We start from the raw sequence: 17583 nt of genomic DNA, 5'->3' as shown, positions 1-17583 counted from the left end.
TATCCTTTTGAAAGTTTGGCCCTGTGCCTTATTAATTGTCATCGCAAAGGTAAATCTAACAGGGAATTGTCTTTGTGTAAAAGACGAGGGGCGTGGAAGTGTGGCTGAAACGGTTTCCGGGTGGAGTCGTGCAGTGTGTGAGCGAGTGAGGAGAGAGAGAAAGCCGGTATGTTACAGTGAGTGAGAGCAGGCTCGAAGGCAATGTGTTCCTGTGGTATAGCGGGTCCATAGCTCCCCTTCAAAAGGCCATTTTTAATCAGGCGACTGACAGTAGTGGAGTCAGGCACAGAGAAGGTCAGCTGCTGAGAGAGCGTCTTGACTGTTGCAGGGCCTGCATCAGTGAAGCAGATGAGTCACTAATGAAAAAGAGGCACAGGGCTTATTGGTTTTTATTTATTGTGTTTTAACCTCAGTTTTAAAGGATTGTTTTAAGGATCCCATTGGATACCCCACGCAAACTGTTTTACACGCCTCTATGAACAGTTAATGTGGCTCAGAGGTGCATGTGGACTCTAGCACAGACGAACATAAATGACGCCGTGTTTTCTGAGGTGTCGCGTCCGAGTTGGTGGGCGTGGCTCTGCAAGTTGTCGTCGTATCCAATGGTCTTAGAGTTGGAGGGCGTGGTTCCATCCTGCGTGCGCCATGGGTGTCTTACTTGTCGGCAGCTTAGTGAATTATATATATAGATATTTTATTTAATTAAAATACTTACAAATGGTCTATATTATTACTATTAAAATACAGTTGCTGCATAATACATTTTTAAACCTATAGTAACAGGCACACTTAGCCTTTCAATAATGCTATAAACTCATTTATTTGAAGATTACTTACGGAGCCCAATGAGAAATTTGTGTTGTGCATACTGTCACATATTGTCACTTCTTGTTTTGACTGTACTTTTCACAGATAGTTTCAATAATCACTAAACTCTTCCTGGAGTCTACAAAATAGCAGATATAGTCGGATTATGGTGGCAACATTTTTAAAATAACATCTAAAACACAAAATTGACTCTGGACCCAGACTTCTTGATCAAGCTTATTGTGTCTGACTCTCTCTGTCTCTCTCTTGCTCTCCTACTCTGGACTTGAAGTATAGGAGAGGCCCCAGGCAAGGGTAGTGACTCAAAACCTGTTGACTGCATGCTGTACAGCTGCTTTATTTTCTGGTAAACATCAGGGTCATCTCAATGAGACTCTGTGTTTCAGAGGGGAAATCTTTGACTGTTGTTTGTGAATATGCACCAAACTGCTATTCAAAGTATGCAGCCTATTTAGAGATTTTGGATTCTAAATTGAACCATCTCATGACTCTTTAGACCCAGTGGGAGATTTCAATGATCAAGTGTGTAACGACAAAGATGCCTGGAGGGGTGTGATTTGCAAGAACAGACTGCCATATTAGAATCAAAGTGATGAATTGTTACTGGATTTCTGTTGCTAGTCGTCGATTGTTCACAGTAAACAACAATTTCAAACACGAGGATGATAGCCCCAGAGTACCTTGACTCAAATGACCAACTTTACAGTCACTCCATCTAATCTGAGGCTGTACTGTATGTTCTAGACCATGAGGTAAAGTTAAGCTCTGTGCTCTCAACTGATCACTAAGTAGTGGTAAGGTGACTGAGCAAACTTGGAAGGCCAATATAGTCGTGAGGTCATACTGGAGATGAATACCTGAGTTGTGTACAACAACAACAACAGCTTTTATTTATATAGCACATTTTCATACAAAAGTGTAGCTCAAAGTGTTTTACATAATGAAGAAAAGAAAAATAAAAGACAAAGTAAGAAATTAAAATAAGACAACATTAATTAACATAGAATTAGAGTAAGGTCCGTTAGCCAGGGAGGACAGAAAAAACAAAAAAAAACTCCAGACGGCTGGAGAAAAAAATAAAATCTGCAAGGGTTCCAGGCCATGAGACCACCCAGTCCCCTCTGGGCATTCTACATAACATAAATGAAATAATCCTCTTTGTATTTAGGGTTCGCACGGAAGGACTTGATGATGATGGTCATGCAGACTTCTGGCTTTTAATCCATTAATGTTGGAACATCACGGTGCTTTGAGTAGATGGTGGTGGCGCAGGCCGCTACCACAAAGAAACCGGAAAAAGAAACAGAAGAGAGAGTAGGGGTTAGTACGGATTTTAGAGCCACCATGAATAGTTGCATGTGGCTGAAGTTCTCCATGCCATGTATCCCTTGAAGAGCCAGCGAGGAATGAAAGGTTTCCTGGACCATATCCTTAAAGGAAAAACAGCATATGTACCTTTGTAACTAGCAACCATGTGGTGCCTTTTATTGGCCAGGAGACACACTTCCTTTTTACAAAGCCTCCTCTGCCTGTTCTGCCACTCACTAAGGAACTTGCAAATCACCCAGTTCTTGACATCCAGCTTTCCCACTTAAAGATGGACTCCAACTGTCATATGACAGCCACTATTTCTCCATCTCTCTTTCTGTTTTCGGCCTGTTTGTGAATCAAACATTTTCTTGCTTGTCATGCTAGTGTCATGCGAGATTGGGCAACTATCCATAGCCTTAGATTATTTAGTCACCAATATGTTCTGCACTTAAACTAATTTATATAAGTCAATGTAAAATTTGCAGATTATATTTAATGTTTTGATACAAGTTCATATCATTATCATAAGTTGTTCTGAGATGCTTAAGAAGCAATTAAATATACCACATTCTGTTTTAAGAAAACACAGCCAAGTATTTTGCAAATAACCATATTATTATGCTAGTAACTTAAAGATAAATGAAGAACACACTTTTGAACTTAGTACTTTATTTTCTGTATGAAAAGCTTAAGAATTCTTTAAGGAAAACTCAAGAGTCTGGCCAGTAATCTTATTAACAGTGTGCAGCCAGGTGTCTGGAGTGGAATGCAGGAGAAGCGATGCCTAAATCAACTGGGGAGAAAACTTGTCATTGTTGTGATCTACAATTTATTTCTGATTGAAGTTTTGTTTTTTTTAAGGTGTTGAATGAAAATGTAAATGTACATCATTTCTTGAATATTTCTTTTATACAAAATAACTAAAATTAAATTTTAAATGTATTTTTCTTTAGGGTCAGCCGGGATCAAGAGGTTTTCCTGGATTTCCAGTAAGTAACTGAATCAAATGTTTATTACATCATACTTGCATTATACTTTTGGAATGAAAGCTTAAAGAATTGTTTTTATTTCTTTCTATTAGTGTCTATCTTTCTGTGTAAAGTAGAAAGGCTGCTGAGAAGCACTAAAGACAAAGGGGCATATAAGATATGTGTTTGTTCAAATCAAAGTAGCAGCTCAGAGAAACAGAAGAGGAAAAAAAATTAAAACCAGTACATAATAATTCTAGCTACAATGATAAACAAAACATGCATGCATTTAATTGGTGTCAGATAGATAGATAGATAGATAGATAGATAGATAGATAGATAGATAGATAGATAGATAGATAGATAGATAGATAGATAGATAGATAGATAGATAGATGCTATAGTGAACATACATCAACACACAAGAAAAATAAAAAGAAATAAAAATGTCTGACTTGGCTGTCCCAGTCCTAGTGAGGCATTATGCAGACCTATTGCTGTTGGTATAAAGGAGCCCCAGTACCGTTTCTTGACTCACTTCTGCTAAATAATCTATTGGCTGAAAATACTCAGTGTTAGTGTGTCAGAGAGAGAATGTGCATATTTGTTCATAATGACAGTCAGTTTTGTTTTAATTCTCTCCTTCGCTACTACCTCCAGGATGATCAGAGTGCGTCATATAGCTGAACTTGCCTTTTTAACTAGATTGTTGATTCAGTGGGCCACAGAACACCACAGTGTTGAAGACTGCACTAGCTGTCACAGAGTTGTAGAAGATGTGAAGGATGTCACTTCAAATATTAAAGGAATACTGTCTCCAAATAAAAAAGAGACTGCTCTGCCTTTTCTTATACAATTCTTCAGTGTTACAAGACCAGCCCAATCTGTCATTAAAGTGGACCCCAAAGTACCTGTAGCAGTGCACCACGTCAACATCCACTCTCTGAATAGTGACCGGACATGGAGACTTTTTGGTGTAGGCAAAAGTTAACCAGTTCCTTGGCTTTGCTGATGTTAATTTGTAGACAATTCTTTCTGCACCAAGAAACAAAGTGCTCTACCCGACTCTTATTCTCTGTCTCATCCCTCTTTTTACTTATTACTAGTTTGGAGCAATTTGTTGGTTTCATCATCAGTACAGGAAGGAACACAGCCAAGAGACTGCTACAGTATCAATGGAGCTCCACTATTGCTTCTCTCACTGCTTCTATGCATAGTGTATCATTCTATGGCTGGCAGTGCTGCCACAAGTAAATAATAAACAAAAGGTATACAGCCTTTGAGTCCTGTAGCAGCTGGTTTTAGTAATTTCTAGAACATTATTACCTTATTGTTTCCTATGACCCTTGGCCATAAGTATGAATAGCCTCAACTTGATTGGTTGTAAATGTTGAAATCTTGGGTATGCCTCATAACAGCTGACTTGATAGGCTATGGTAATATTATTGTATATTTTCCTACAATTTCAAGAAAGTGTTATAGAAGGTTATGCTCTGCTTTATAAGAGACAATGAGCATGTCAAAATAAATTAAAGCTGAATTATTCACAATTGATATCAATGATTTTGAAAATAGTTTTAAATTCAACAGGGCAGTAATTGATAAGACTTTTAAGATATTGTAGCATCGGCACTGAGTGCTGCAATGGATGGATTCTCTGCTTTTTACATAGCTCTTTGAGGTGGCTCGCTATCCTTGAAAGGACTGCTCGCCTTTTGCCACACTACTTGGAAAAGCATGTGACATTGCAGGCTAACCGTTTATACAGGTGCCCCTGCCACAGGTGATGTAATGCCAGCTCATATCTGGGTGACTCATCACTGACTGATATAACTTGTCAGTGCCATTACATAGCCCTCTGTCTGAAGTCGCTCTCCCCAGTCACCACTTCCAACTATTTGCAACTGTGTAAAAACTCGTTGAAAACGCTGTGGTCTTCTCTCTGACTTCAGTTGTGTAGCTTGTGACAAAGGCACATCAGCAGGGATCGTGAGTGCTGTGTTCTCATGGCATAGCTGGGATGTTGAAGGTGTGATGTCATGTGGTGCAACAGAGGTGTTCAATGCTGGTCAGCTGTAAGGAAACAGGCAAACCTTCCTTGTGTCTAACTACAGATGTACTAATCTCTTGGCTGTTTTCCTTCACTGAACTGGAGCTGCAAACCACGTTCCAGGTCTGGATCTCATCTTTGAGACTCTACTTTCTCTGCCGCTTCACAACACCTCTACAATCTGCATTGTCCTTTATTTGTACATTTTTGCCAGCATTCCTACTTCTCAAAGCTCACTTGAGGTCAGTGACAACTCTAACCCCCACACTTTTCCCCAGCTCCATAAGCCCAAAGGTCCACTGGCGTCCATGGACCCAGGCTAATGGACTTTAGCAGATAATGAAACAGTCGTGAAGCTGCAGAGGTGACTGTCTCTTAGTTGTCTTTCATCCTGTACTGCTGTTGCTAACGACTCTGAAGGTTACGGATTTGGGCCTCAGGTCTCTCCAGCATCTCCTCCAAAGTGCCAGTTCAGGTCTGTTTTAGGTGTCCGAGACAATCTGCGTCCTGAGTTGGTCTTTTCTTCCTGCTTCCAACACCAATGTAGTGTCAGCACCGAGTGCCGCAATTGATGCATTCTATGCTTTTTACATGGCTCTTTGAGGTGACTCGCTATCCTTAAAAGCACTGCTCACCTTTAGCTGCACTAGTTGAAAAAGCAATGGACTTTGCTGGCTTGGTATAGTTTGGTGACTCATCCCTGGCTAATGTACCTTGTCAGTGCCATTTTAAGGATGATTTTGTTTTCTTATGGTGCACTGAGTGTTCTCTGTTTTTTTCTCTGGTAAAATACTTCAGTTTATATTAGAAAACAAAGAAAGTTACAACAATAAATTAACATGTTTCTTAACATACAGTTATTTATGAACTGTGCCGCTTTGAAAGACATTGTAAATTAAAATAACCTTATAATAATATTCCAGGGAATGTCAGAGGGACAGGGAGTTTAGGACTGGTCAGGTGTAGAACTGTACTGTACACGAGGAGTGAAACAATGATGTAAAAACAAAAATGCATAGTAACATTCTTCTCCATGCTTTGCAAAAGTAAATTAAGAAACACATTAAAAATGGCTTGCCTTAATGTTAGAAGTATCATAAATTAAACAAATATGTTGGAGTTGAATATAGCTGAGCATAGCTATGATATCATAACTGAAACCTGGTGGAGATGAGTATAACATAGATGGGTTCACATTTTTTAGGACTTGTCACTGCCAACTTCCAGACAGTGTTCAGAAGCCATTAAGAAGGCTAACAGAATGTTAGGTTATATAGCACGATATGTACAGTATAAGTCAAGGGATGTTATACTCAAGCTTTGTAACACTCTGGTAAGGCCTCTTCTTTAGTACTCTGTGAAGTTTTCATCTCAAAGCTACAAGAAAGACACAGAACCACTAGGAAAAGTCCAGAAAAGAGTGACTAGGCTGATTCCAGAACTACAGGGGATCAGTGATGAGAAAGGTTAAAACTGATGAGCCTTTTCAGGTGAAGCAAAAAGAAACTAACATGTGAAATGATTGAAGTGTTCAAAATTATGAAATATATTAGTACAGTGGATTGAGACAGTTACTTTAAAATGACCTCAACAACATGGGGACACAGTTAGAAACACTTTAATGATATATTTCAAACAAAACATTAGTTTTTCTTCTCGCAGAGAACCATAGTCACATGGAAGAGCTACTAATAGTGTGTTACACAGTAGGACTTGATGTTGTTTTGGAGGAATTACGTGTATAGTTCGGGTGAGCTTTCTTGGTCTGATTGGCCTGCTCTTGCTTACATTTTTCCAATGTTCTAAAAGAACAATACTGTATCTGAGAGGAAAGCAGGTCACCCTGTAATCCTTTGGTTATATTAATGCAGTACATCTTGTATAACAGTCATTTACCCAACATATTTTCCTAAAACCGTTCATAACAGCTTATGACAGTGTAGACAGTGTCTTCTTATTAGCATCCAAGTGGTTAAGTGAAGATCATAACTAACTGATCACTATATAAATTCCTACAATTACTGTGGTGCATGATTTTAGCCATTTTATCTCATTGATTAATAAAGATTTTTTTCTTTTATTTATTCTAGGGTCCAATAGGTATGGATGGAAAGCAAGTAAGTATCTTATTATATTGTGAAACTATTTTTACATATAATAAAAGAAAAATATTTTTGTCTTAATACAGTGAAGTATCTTGGTTCTTATTTTTAACTGCAAACACAGTATCTACCTACTGTTGTTTGTGAATATATCTTTTTTGCCCATATTACTATATCAGCTATTTGTACTTGGTTGCTAAATTCTGTTTCCGTATGTTAAAGGTGATTTTCTGCCTCATGATGTTAACTTTATAACATTTTCTTAGAACATTAATCCAGTCTGTATTCCCCCAATAAGTTACTTGGTTAAAATGGCATATTGAGGAGTATGCACAAATCCAATCATTTTCATGACTGCTTTGTCATATTCAGGATCTCAGGAATGTTAGTGTAATTTCACTAAAGCATGTCTTATTGATTTGTATTTTTTAAGGGCGACGCTGGTCTGAAAGGTGACATGGTAAGTTAAATATCCAAAAGTTTTCAGGGAACAGTATAAATTATTGATATCTGTAGCACTACAGTGAATGAGTTAGAAGATTAGTGTTTTATTGCTATCGGCATAATACTACCTTTTTAAATTCAACTGAATTTATTCTTACATACTATAGCACTACTCACTGAATAGAGGCCCGTAATGATTACACAAAAACAAAAACATACAGTGCAAAATAATATTTTGCTTATTTAGTGAACAGCAATTTTGATGTGACTATTTCTAATTAGAGAGATTTAAAAATTCTAGTAAATATAAGCTAAATCAGCTATATCACCTGCGTTTCAGAATAGGGCAACCACCTGAAACTAAGAAGGTTTGGGCCCAACCAGTGCTTGGGTGGGAGACTGACTAGGAAAATCTTGGGTTGCTGCTGGAAGTGGTGCTGGAGAGGCCTGTGGTCTGTGTGTGTATCCTAATGCCCCAGAGCAGTGATGGAGACACTGTGCTGTAAATACAGCACCATCCCCAAGATGAAACGTAAAACTCCTTGTGGTCACTTAAGATCCCTGGACATCTTTCAAAAAGAGTATGGTTTGTTCCAGTGGCCTGGATAAATTGCTCATCAAGGACTGGTCATTCTGGCCTCTTAATCACCCCCTGTCCTTGATGGTCACCCCTTCTAATAGCTAATGTGTGGTGAGTGTACTGCCCCAATAATGTCTGCTGTTGCGTCATCCTGGTGGGCGCTACAAACTGGTGGAGGTTGAAGTGGTTCACCACTGTCTGTGTAAAATATTTTGAGTAGTGAGAAAAGAATTAAATAAATGTCATTAATTATTATTAGTATTAAAAAAGATATGGCAAATTGCCAATTTAGAATGAAGGCAAAACTCTAATTTAACAGCAATCCAATAAACTACTCTGGTGTCCTTTACAATAGGAAAGATTAATTTGTGGATGATCTAAGGCAAATGGTCAATGTAATTGTCCTGGATATCCTATCAAATGTTGTAATTTGCTATTTGTCCTGTTGTAGGCAGCAATAAACTTCAAATAATATTCAATATGTCGCTATGATCTGAGTAATTATTAAGTTTTCTACTCATACACATCATTCATTTGTTCATTCATTCATTCATAAGCAATATTATACTATTATTTATTATTGCTGTTATGGTGTTACATTACTTGCTTTTCAATTTATTATAGTTTGTTTTTGTTTTCACTACTATGCTGTTATCAGTGTATGAGAAAGTATTTCTTGAGCTCTCTCAGAACAAACTCAGAAAGTTCTTTGTTATCAGAGATTTCTAGCAAAATGGGTAGAAGCTCCTATGGTAGTTAAACTTGGATTGGTCTGTTAAATCAAATCAATGTTATCTTACAGTTATAAATAAAATGACCACACTCTGGCACTTGAAAACCCCATCACAGCTGGTCTTTAGACACTGGAGTGCCACAAATGCCAACCTGCTCAGCCCTTGGACTTTTACATTGTGGCTCTCCATAACAATCTCCCTTACCTCCAAAGTTCTGTAAGCTTTTGAACAGCATCTGGGGAATATAATGGCCAGAGCACAGAGGAAGAGAGAGGGAGACAGTGAGACAGATAGAGAGAGAGAGAGTGAGAGAGATAGATAGATAGAGAGAGACAGAGAGAGAGAGAGAGTCCTAACCACTGCAACAGCATTCATTCTGCTGAATTTCCAAATAGAGATTTCCCTTCAAAGCCTGACATGCGTTGTACAGTATGCAAATGAATCTTTACGACAAGCTAAGTATAATTTATGCCATGATTATATGTTGTTTTTTTGCTGTAGTTGTGGCTTTCCTGCTGAACTGTAATCTGAGGTTCTTTCAGGTTGCATTTATCAGCATTGAATCAAGTCTAGTTCTGCTTCATGTTGAACATACCTGCATCTTGTCTATTATTAACACTATTCCAGATTTCTTGAAGAGGCCTTATTGTAAAAACAACTTTCAAAGAATTTAACATATAATATACATATATATATATTTATATATATATATTTATAGATATAGATATAGATATTGTTTACACACATAAAAAGTAGAAGTTACTTGTTTAGGTTTTCTCAAATTGCATGGTCCTGTATATTAAAGTTGCTCACAACTTTTTAATTTGTATGTTTTATTTTGTATTTTGATGAATGCCATTAATTTAAATAACACTAGACATTTACCAATTATTAATAGTTAAAAAGATTAATTGTCCACAGAGTCTATGTTATAGATAATATGAATTTCTATGTATCTTTGGAAAAAAAATGATTAGCTGTAACAAATCCTTAAAAACCTCAATAAATCTTAAATGAACTTCTAGTACACAATACATTTTGAATCTGATCATATATGGAGTACTAATCTTTCATATTTGTTATGCCTTTGAAGGGTGCTAAAGGGCCTAAAGGAGATAAGGTAAGTGTAACATTACTTTTAAAAGTAAAGATTGTAAAGAATATAAAAAACAGTAGGCTGTGACTTTAGTGTTTGAAATTTATTTAGATTTTGGACATACTAAGTCCTTAAAGATATTAGCATTTTCAAACATCCTCTACCACCATAGAAATTTATGTGAAATCCAAGGCTTCTGATAAGCCTATAAAATAAATATAAAATATGATCTATAGACAAAGACAGAACAATGAAAATATTTTATGTATATTTGTTAAATCTTTAACACAAAATGACACATAAAGCTATCGATAATTACTACTGCACTTCTTAAGTCTTGATTTCATTAATAAATTTATGTAATTTATATATAATCCTTATTTTTGTAATTTTCCTACTTTTTAAAGAAAAAATAATAACATATTGTTCCTTCTTATCTTATTATGTAACAGGGTGACATTGGGCCAAAAGGTGAAAAGGTAAGATTCTGCAGTTTTACTGTTGAGTAATTGTTGCGCACTTGATGAAAACTTTACATTGACTGAAATGCATTTATATTTTTAGGGTATATGTGCAGACTACCATCATAAGGTAAGTACGCATAGAGTAACTGATAAAATCCACCTACTCTTTTTTATAAACCTTAATGACATTGAAATACATTTTGTATTACTCATAGCATTTAATTGTATTGTTTTCCAGTAGATTCTAAAACAAATTTAAGAAATCTCATTGCTTGAATTTTACTCTTGACGCCATAGGAGTCTATTGCTAATATAATGCCAGACTAATTGTATTACCAAACATATTAACAATATTGTACATTTTACATGCATTATTTGCTTTATTATTGCAAATTCTGAGCTTGCACATTCACATACTGCAATAAGCGTAAAATAATGAATTACATTTTGTTGCAGGATCTCTACAAATATGTTGCTTGAGTGTGCTCTTTACTATTAGCCCCTCAACATGCCATGTGCAAAGGTGGAGCAGAGCCCTTGGCTGCTGAGGCCAGCGTTTAGCCTGCAGTGTTTTAGCAGGCCCTACATGCCCTATTAATTGCGTATACACTTAGGTTATTTGATAATTTGGAATTAGGAAGTTATGGAGTGGTGTTGTATCCCCAAGGACCACTCACAAAGACGTCACAACTTGGCCCTCAAGGATGTGACAGACTTTCTACTAGAAGATGGCCACTTTAGCAAGTAAGTAGGGCACAAGCAGCAGTGCATGGGATTCATGGAGGCATTATGGCCCATTTGTTCTTGTTGTCAGGGCACTTTTTGTATGCAGTACTCACTTAAACTACTGGTAAATTTGTGACTACATACAATATGAATGCATAAGTAAATACTGCACATTTTTATATTTTAACATTTTCCTTTTGTTATTGGTAAATACACTGTAAAAAGATAAGTTGTATGTTTTCATTAATAGGATTGTTGTTTAGATGCGTTTTTTTAGAAATGATCAGCTACTTGACTGGAGACAACCTGCCACAAAGCTTTATCAATTTCTTGTAAGATTAAAATGTTTTGTTTTTTTTTAATTTCCCTCCATCACAGCATTACTGGAAGATAAGAAAATTGGTTGACATATGTTTTCTCCATCATTTCCCTCATTTACCCATTTTATGATAATTATACAGTATTAATACACACTCTCCCTTATGCTGTGCATTTGCAATACGTCCTTCTTTTCTCAGTTATGGTCTGTACAATTCAGGATCATGGAGGACCAAAGCTTATCCCAGCAGCACTGAGTAGAAGGTACAAAAAAGTGTGAAACAGCAAGTTTCAGTGGGGCAGTTTTGTAATTTCCAATTAGCCTGTCCTATACGTATTATCGGGATCTGGAAGGAAATTCAATGTCCCCCAATAGACAAAGAACAGCTAGCTTCAGGATTCATGAGGCAGCCATGCTTTTCTCTATTTATGTACTTATTTGTTTGTCACCTGCTCAACCAAACTGTTGAATAGCTGTTTGTCTCCAGCAGAACCCTCTTTAAACCTGACTCCTACTAAAGTTACATAGAATGATATTTAATGACCACATGGAAGAAAGAGTCAAGTGTATGGGGATGTCTTTTTTCAATATCTGGTGCATTGTTTGAAAACCAAAGTTAGAAAATTTATTATAAGGACTGCTTAGTCTTTTTGTGCCTGTGATATCAAATGTTACTACTGTGTACCTGCGGTATGCAGTGTTAGGATTTGCCTGTTAGTGGAAGTTAGAATATGAATACTCTAACTCTGAACTAAAGCTAGTTGCTGATTAAATATGGCTGTTCTTCCAAGTAATTATCGCTTCAGTTGCATAGAGCGTCCAGTACAGTAAGGGGTGGTGTGTTTCTCGTATTAAAGGGCATTAGCATGGACCAAAGAACACCAACAAATTAGTGCTAATGGAAGTATGTAGTGACCAATGTGCTTATGGAGTCAACTGCTCTTTCGTACTTGGGCAGCTACTGTGGAGGAAACTGCTAGAACCTAACTTAATGGACATTTAATAAAAACTCTGAATGACTTTCAGGTCAAAATGTTATTAGCTGTAAGTTTTGCACCTTGTGATGACTGCTTTTGAAGAGCTTGTGAATATTTTTAAATATAAAGCATGTTATACCATTACATAACATGCAAACCTGTGCAAAGAAAATGTTGTTGTATTGGGGGTATTGCCCAGAGTGCTGTGCGGTTCACCTTGTTTGGTGAGTCAATGCTGACTGTGGACCCTGTCACACTGTATTAGATTAAGCGATATTGACAAAGTATGCATGCATGTATGTTTAAAGCCAGGTTTTTTGAGCAGGAAGAGAGATCAGAAAAATATACTTCTTAGTGAATGCATTTACTGGAAGTTGCAGAGCATTAAAAAGCACGTACACAATCATTCACTAATATCTGTGTTATTTGGAAAAAAAATATGAATCTGAGAAATATATGCAAATACATTATGCCAGTATCTGCACTAAACACTAAACCATAAATTATGACCATACATGGATTTCTGACCATACCGCCCACTCCAACATCTAGATCGATTCATGACCACCTTAATCGCCTGGCAGCTAAAGTTAATACCGACATGTGAGCAGCTTCTGCTGTTAGACTTGTTGCAAAAGATTGAACAAAATGTAGCACAATAAGTTGCACAGTATGGTTAGCCTTTTATTTGCATGCTTTTCTGGTATTCATTTGTATTACGTATATAGTGCTTCTCCTCCTGTTATGTTTTGCTATGCTACGTACAATTTATTTATATTAGCTTACAAACAATAATATCTTTATAGTAAATAAAAGTAACCTCATGGTGGGGTTACCGGCTGCACGTTTTTGTCACCTCACGCTTTAGTCTACACACCTTTGCCATGGCAGCATTTTATACTAGTCATAAAAGAAAATTATAGTGTTTATAATAAGATAAATGTTCCAGTTACTAATTATGATGTGACTGTGTGCAGAGGTGCTTTTTACCAGTCCTCATAAAAATGACATACTGTATGTTTATTTAGTAGTAATGTCTGCCGCACAGCTTTTTTTATACTGGACACATTCTGTTTTCTTTAACTCACAATGACCTTGCTGATTATCCATTATGGTTTCTGATTTTCTGAATATCATTACAGTTTGTATTATTCTCTCCACATCCCCTAGTTCATAATGGATATCTACAGAACTCAATTATCTAGCATTGTACTTGAGCTTAACCAGCCTACTGTCTCACATTGTTTGCCAATGTCTATTATGTGTCATTTAAATGAGTGGCCATAGATGGGTTTCAGAATAATAAATAGCAATGGAAAAACAAGCAATTCCCATCCATCCATTTTCTATTCCCTTAATATTAAAACAGTTTTTAGTGTAGATGAGCACAAAAGAAAATTATTTGTACTTTTCTACAAAGTAATGAAACCATATTTGTTATTTTTAGAAGTTGTTATGCTATCAAAAGAGAGGAAACATTTTTGTAACTTATATTGTATTTTCTTACTGAAAGCATATTTTAAGGGTATTCTTGCTATTAACTGCAGTATATCATGTATTGAGACCAAAAATTTACAAGCAAATTGATTTACTTGGCAAAATTAGTTTTTGTGAATAAAATCCTTATGTCATAATTACTAAATTGCTTTATCTCCATTCATCAAATACTCTATCCAACCATGAACACCCAAACATCTGCTATCAAGTTGGACTGTTTTCATTTTAAATCTTTCATGAGATGACCCACATTATTTTATTGCTCAAAGTTTGATCTTTGATGGTTCATGCGACATAATATATTAGGGGTGGACATCTGCAATCCTCAAGAGCCGCAGTGGCTACAGGTTGTCATTCTAATTATTTTCTTAAATACTAATTAACTTCATTTAGTTTATTTGCTATTTAGGACTCACACCTATTAAATCAGGGCTGAGCATCATCGGTCCTAGAGGGCCGCAGTGGCTTCAGGTTTTTGTTCCAACCCAACTGCTTCATGAGAAATCATTCATTGATGAAGAAGCACTTATTGCTCAAATGACATTTTCTGCTTCATTTTAGTTGTTAAGATCTTGAACCCTTAATTTCTTATTTTAGTCTTAAACAGCTGTATTCATTGTTTTAACTCCTCCTTATTAGCAATAAGATACAAACAACAAAGGAACCAGCAGTTCTGTTTACCACACTATATAACTGTTGAATTCTGCTCTGTACTTGTACTATTTCTATTGCACTATTATATTGTATTGAGGATTACTTGTGTTCTGTTCTGTGTATTGTATTGTATTTACCCCCTTATTTTGACACCCACTGCACGCCCAACCTACCTGGAAAGGGGTCTCTCTTTGAATTGCCTTTCTTAAGGTTTCTTCCATTTTTTTTCCCTACAAGGGTTTTTTTGAGGGTTTTTCCTTGTCTTCTTAGAAAGTCAAGGCTGGGAGGCTATCAATTGGCAGGGCCTGTTAAAGCCCATTGCAGCATCCTTGTGTGATTTTGAGCTATTCAAAAATAAATTGTATTGTAAATTGTATAACAGTGTTTTTCAACCTGTGTGCTGCAGCACAGTGTTGCACCATGAGAACTTCCCAGGTGTGCTGTGTAAATAACAGTATAGCATACCTGAGAAGGACAAGTTCCTCATGTAGTCAAGACCTGTCTGAGGAGGACAGAACTGCCTTGGAGAAGCTGACATAAAAGCAGCTCCATGATCGCTATGTTGCAGACACAGCACTTAGAGCACTTTGGATGGGTCTCCTGCTTGCTGGTGTCCACCTGCCGTGAGTATGTGGTCACCAGAATGCCTCACAGGGCCAGTGGATAGTGGGCATACGTGTTGCCTTTGAGGCAGAAAGGGGAAGGGAAAAGAGTCAAAGCAGCTAGGGATGCGCCCAAAGTGCTCACTAAGCGCTGTGTCTGCGAATGCTGATCTCAAAGTTGCTTTTTTAGCTGGCCGATTCCTTCGGACAAATGAGCTTGTGTATAAGATATAAAGTGTTTTTGGTTAGTAGAATAGTGGTGGGTCTTGGGAAGTTTTTTGTTACAAAAAGTGTGCCATCACAGAAAAAAAGTTGGAAAAAACACTGTTCTATAGTGTAGTAGCACAAAAATATGAGGAGAGAACAAGTGTATCGCTTTACTGAAGGGACATTTCCTTTTCTCACAGACATATCAACATTTCTTCAATTATAACATACTGCTTATATATGTGGGAAGGTTAAGTGTGTAAAAAACATTAGGCAGAAAGAAAGAGCTACAAATGAAAGTGTGAACCCTTTTCTAACCTCCTCTCAGAATAACATTTAAGAGAAACTACAAAGATGCATATGGTAAATGGAACAATGTGGCTTGAAGCAGGGCTATAAGAGCATTTTGATATAACATTGCGATTAGAGTTGTGCTAAAAGTGTTTACAATGCTACTCGCCACATAACTCTTGTGGTTTAAATGCTTAAAAGGCATTAGGTGTCAGATGAAGCCAAGGTGCTTCAGGCAGAATAAAGTGGAAGGTCTACCTAATAAACACTGTACAGGCATCAAGAATGTGCATTTAGGCAAGCTATATATATCATGTTTATCAACAGAGAAAGATCACGCGCTGTGTTCTAAAATGTGTCACTGAGCAGTTAAACGATCAAGAATTTTCTTGTTTGTCCTGGTTTTCAAAGTTTAAATTTTTCCCTTTGGATCTCAGAGTGTTCATTTTGTATTAGTTCACTAAAGTCTGTCAGCCTTTCCATCAGGTGGAGCAATTGTGCACTTCTTTATCTGAGTGAAGGCACTTAAAAACACAAATTTGGTTGAAAGGTTCAATCTGTGTTACACCTGGTAATATTACTGACAGAAATGTATTTTTGTAATGAATCCAGAAACATCAAACATCTAAAAATCTCTAAAGGTGAACTGTTAGAGATTAAAATGTCTTTGTGCTCTTCATATTTCATTGTCAGGATAATTCATAAGAATATATCCAAAGATATTCACCTAATTGACTAACCAAAATGTTACAATTTAAATGTGATCAGGTAACCTTGTACAATTCTATAGTGAAGAAAAATGAATATATTCAAGATTAAGCTTTCGGTCTATTTATTTCTGTGGAAATTTTGCTAGGCATCTGTTATCAATTTTCAGATTATTTTTTAAAAGAATTTACAGTAAATCTGTTAATTCCATATTATATGACAGTATTCAGTCACTGTCCTCTGGAATTCTTGAACTCTTTAAAATCTGCAGATTTTTATTTCATCCAACCATCCATTATCCAACCCACTATATCCTAACTACAGGGTCACGGGGGTCTGCTGGAGCCAATCCCAGCCAACACAGGGCGCAAGGCAGGACACAAACCCCGGGCAGAGCTTTTTAATTGTCTCTGAAATGTAAATCCTTGGTTTCATTGTAATGACACAACATTAATAATAAAAATCTGAATAAATTTGAAATTAAGGTAGATGCAATAACTGGAAAAGCTGTTTTGACAATAAAGTTATATTCACTGAACATTTATCATATCAGCAAACTTTCTATTTAATTTTAGTGTATTTATTCTTTATAGTATTAATATCTATAATAAGCATAAATAAAACAGAAATTGGAACTTTTAGTATGCTGGGAATAAAACTGAGGAATTACTACATATGTAGTTTTCTCTAGAAAAAAATATTAATTTGTTCATTGGATGTCCAGGGTGGCAAAGTGATTAGGATTGCTGCTTCACATTTCTAGTAGACTTGTTTCAAATTCCAGTTCCATTACTCTCTGTGTAGAATTTGGCACTCTCCCCATGTCTGATTCCATTTTTCTCCTTGCATTCCAGCTTTCCCTCCCAAATCTCAAGAGGTGTGAGTCAGAGTAATTGTAAGGTCTCCATTAACCTGGTATAAGTCAGTGTGGGAGTGACTGTGCCCTATAATATGCCTGAACCTTCTCTAGATATAATTCCTACCTTGGCTTATGGTGCAAGGAAAGGGTTAATTTTTCTGCAACT

General features: G+C 36.6%; 1 protein-coding gene across 1 annotated transcript in view; it reads left to right on the top strand.

Moving 5' to 3' along the window:
- LOC114646246 (collagen, type XIII, alpha 1) overlaps positions 1–17583 on the top strand; it is a 172348-nt gene that overhangs the window by 55855 nt on the left and 98910 nt on the right. Inside the window, exons 5-10 of the mRNA XM_051922711.1 lie at positions 3093–3128; positions 7248–7274; positions 7693–7719; positions 10111–10137; positions 10566–10592; positions 10678–10704. Coding sequence (XP_051778671.1) covers positions 3093–3128; positions 7248–7274; positions 7693–7719; positions 10111–10137; positions 10566–10592; positions 10678–10704 — 171 coding nt within the window. The remainder of the gene's footprint in view (positions 1–3092; positions 3129–7247; positions 7275–7692; positions 7720–10110; positions 10138–10565; positions 10593–10677; positions 10705–17583) is intronic.

The sequence above is a fragment of the Erpetoichthys calabaricus genome, chromosome 2 (genome assembly GCF_900747795.2).
Source record: "Erpetoichthys calabaricus chromosome 2, fErpCal1.3, whole genome shotgun sequence".
NCBI classification, from domain to species: Eukaryota; Metazoa; Chordata; class Cladistia; order Polypteriformes; family Polypteridae; genus Erpetoichthys; species Erpetoichthys calabaricus.
This window is presented reverse-complemented; position numbering and strand designations above follow the sequence as displayed.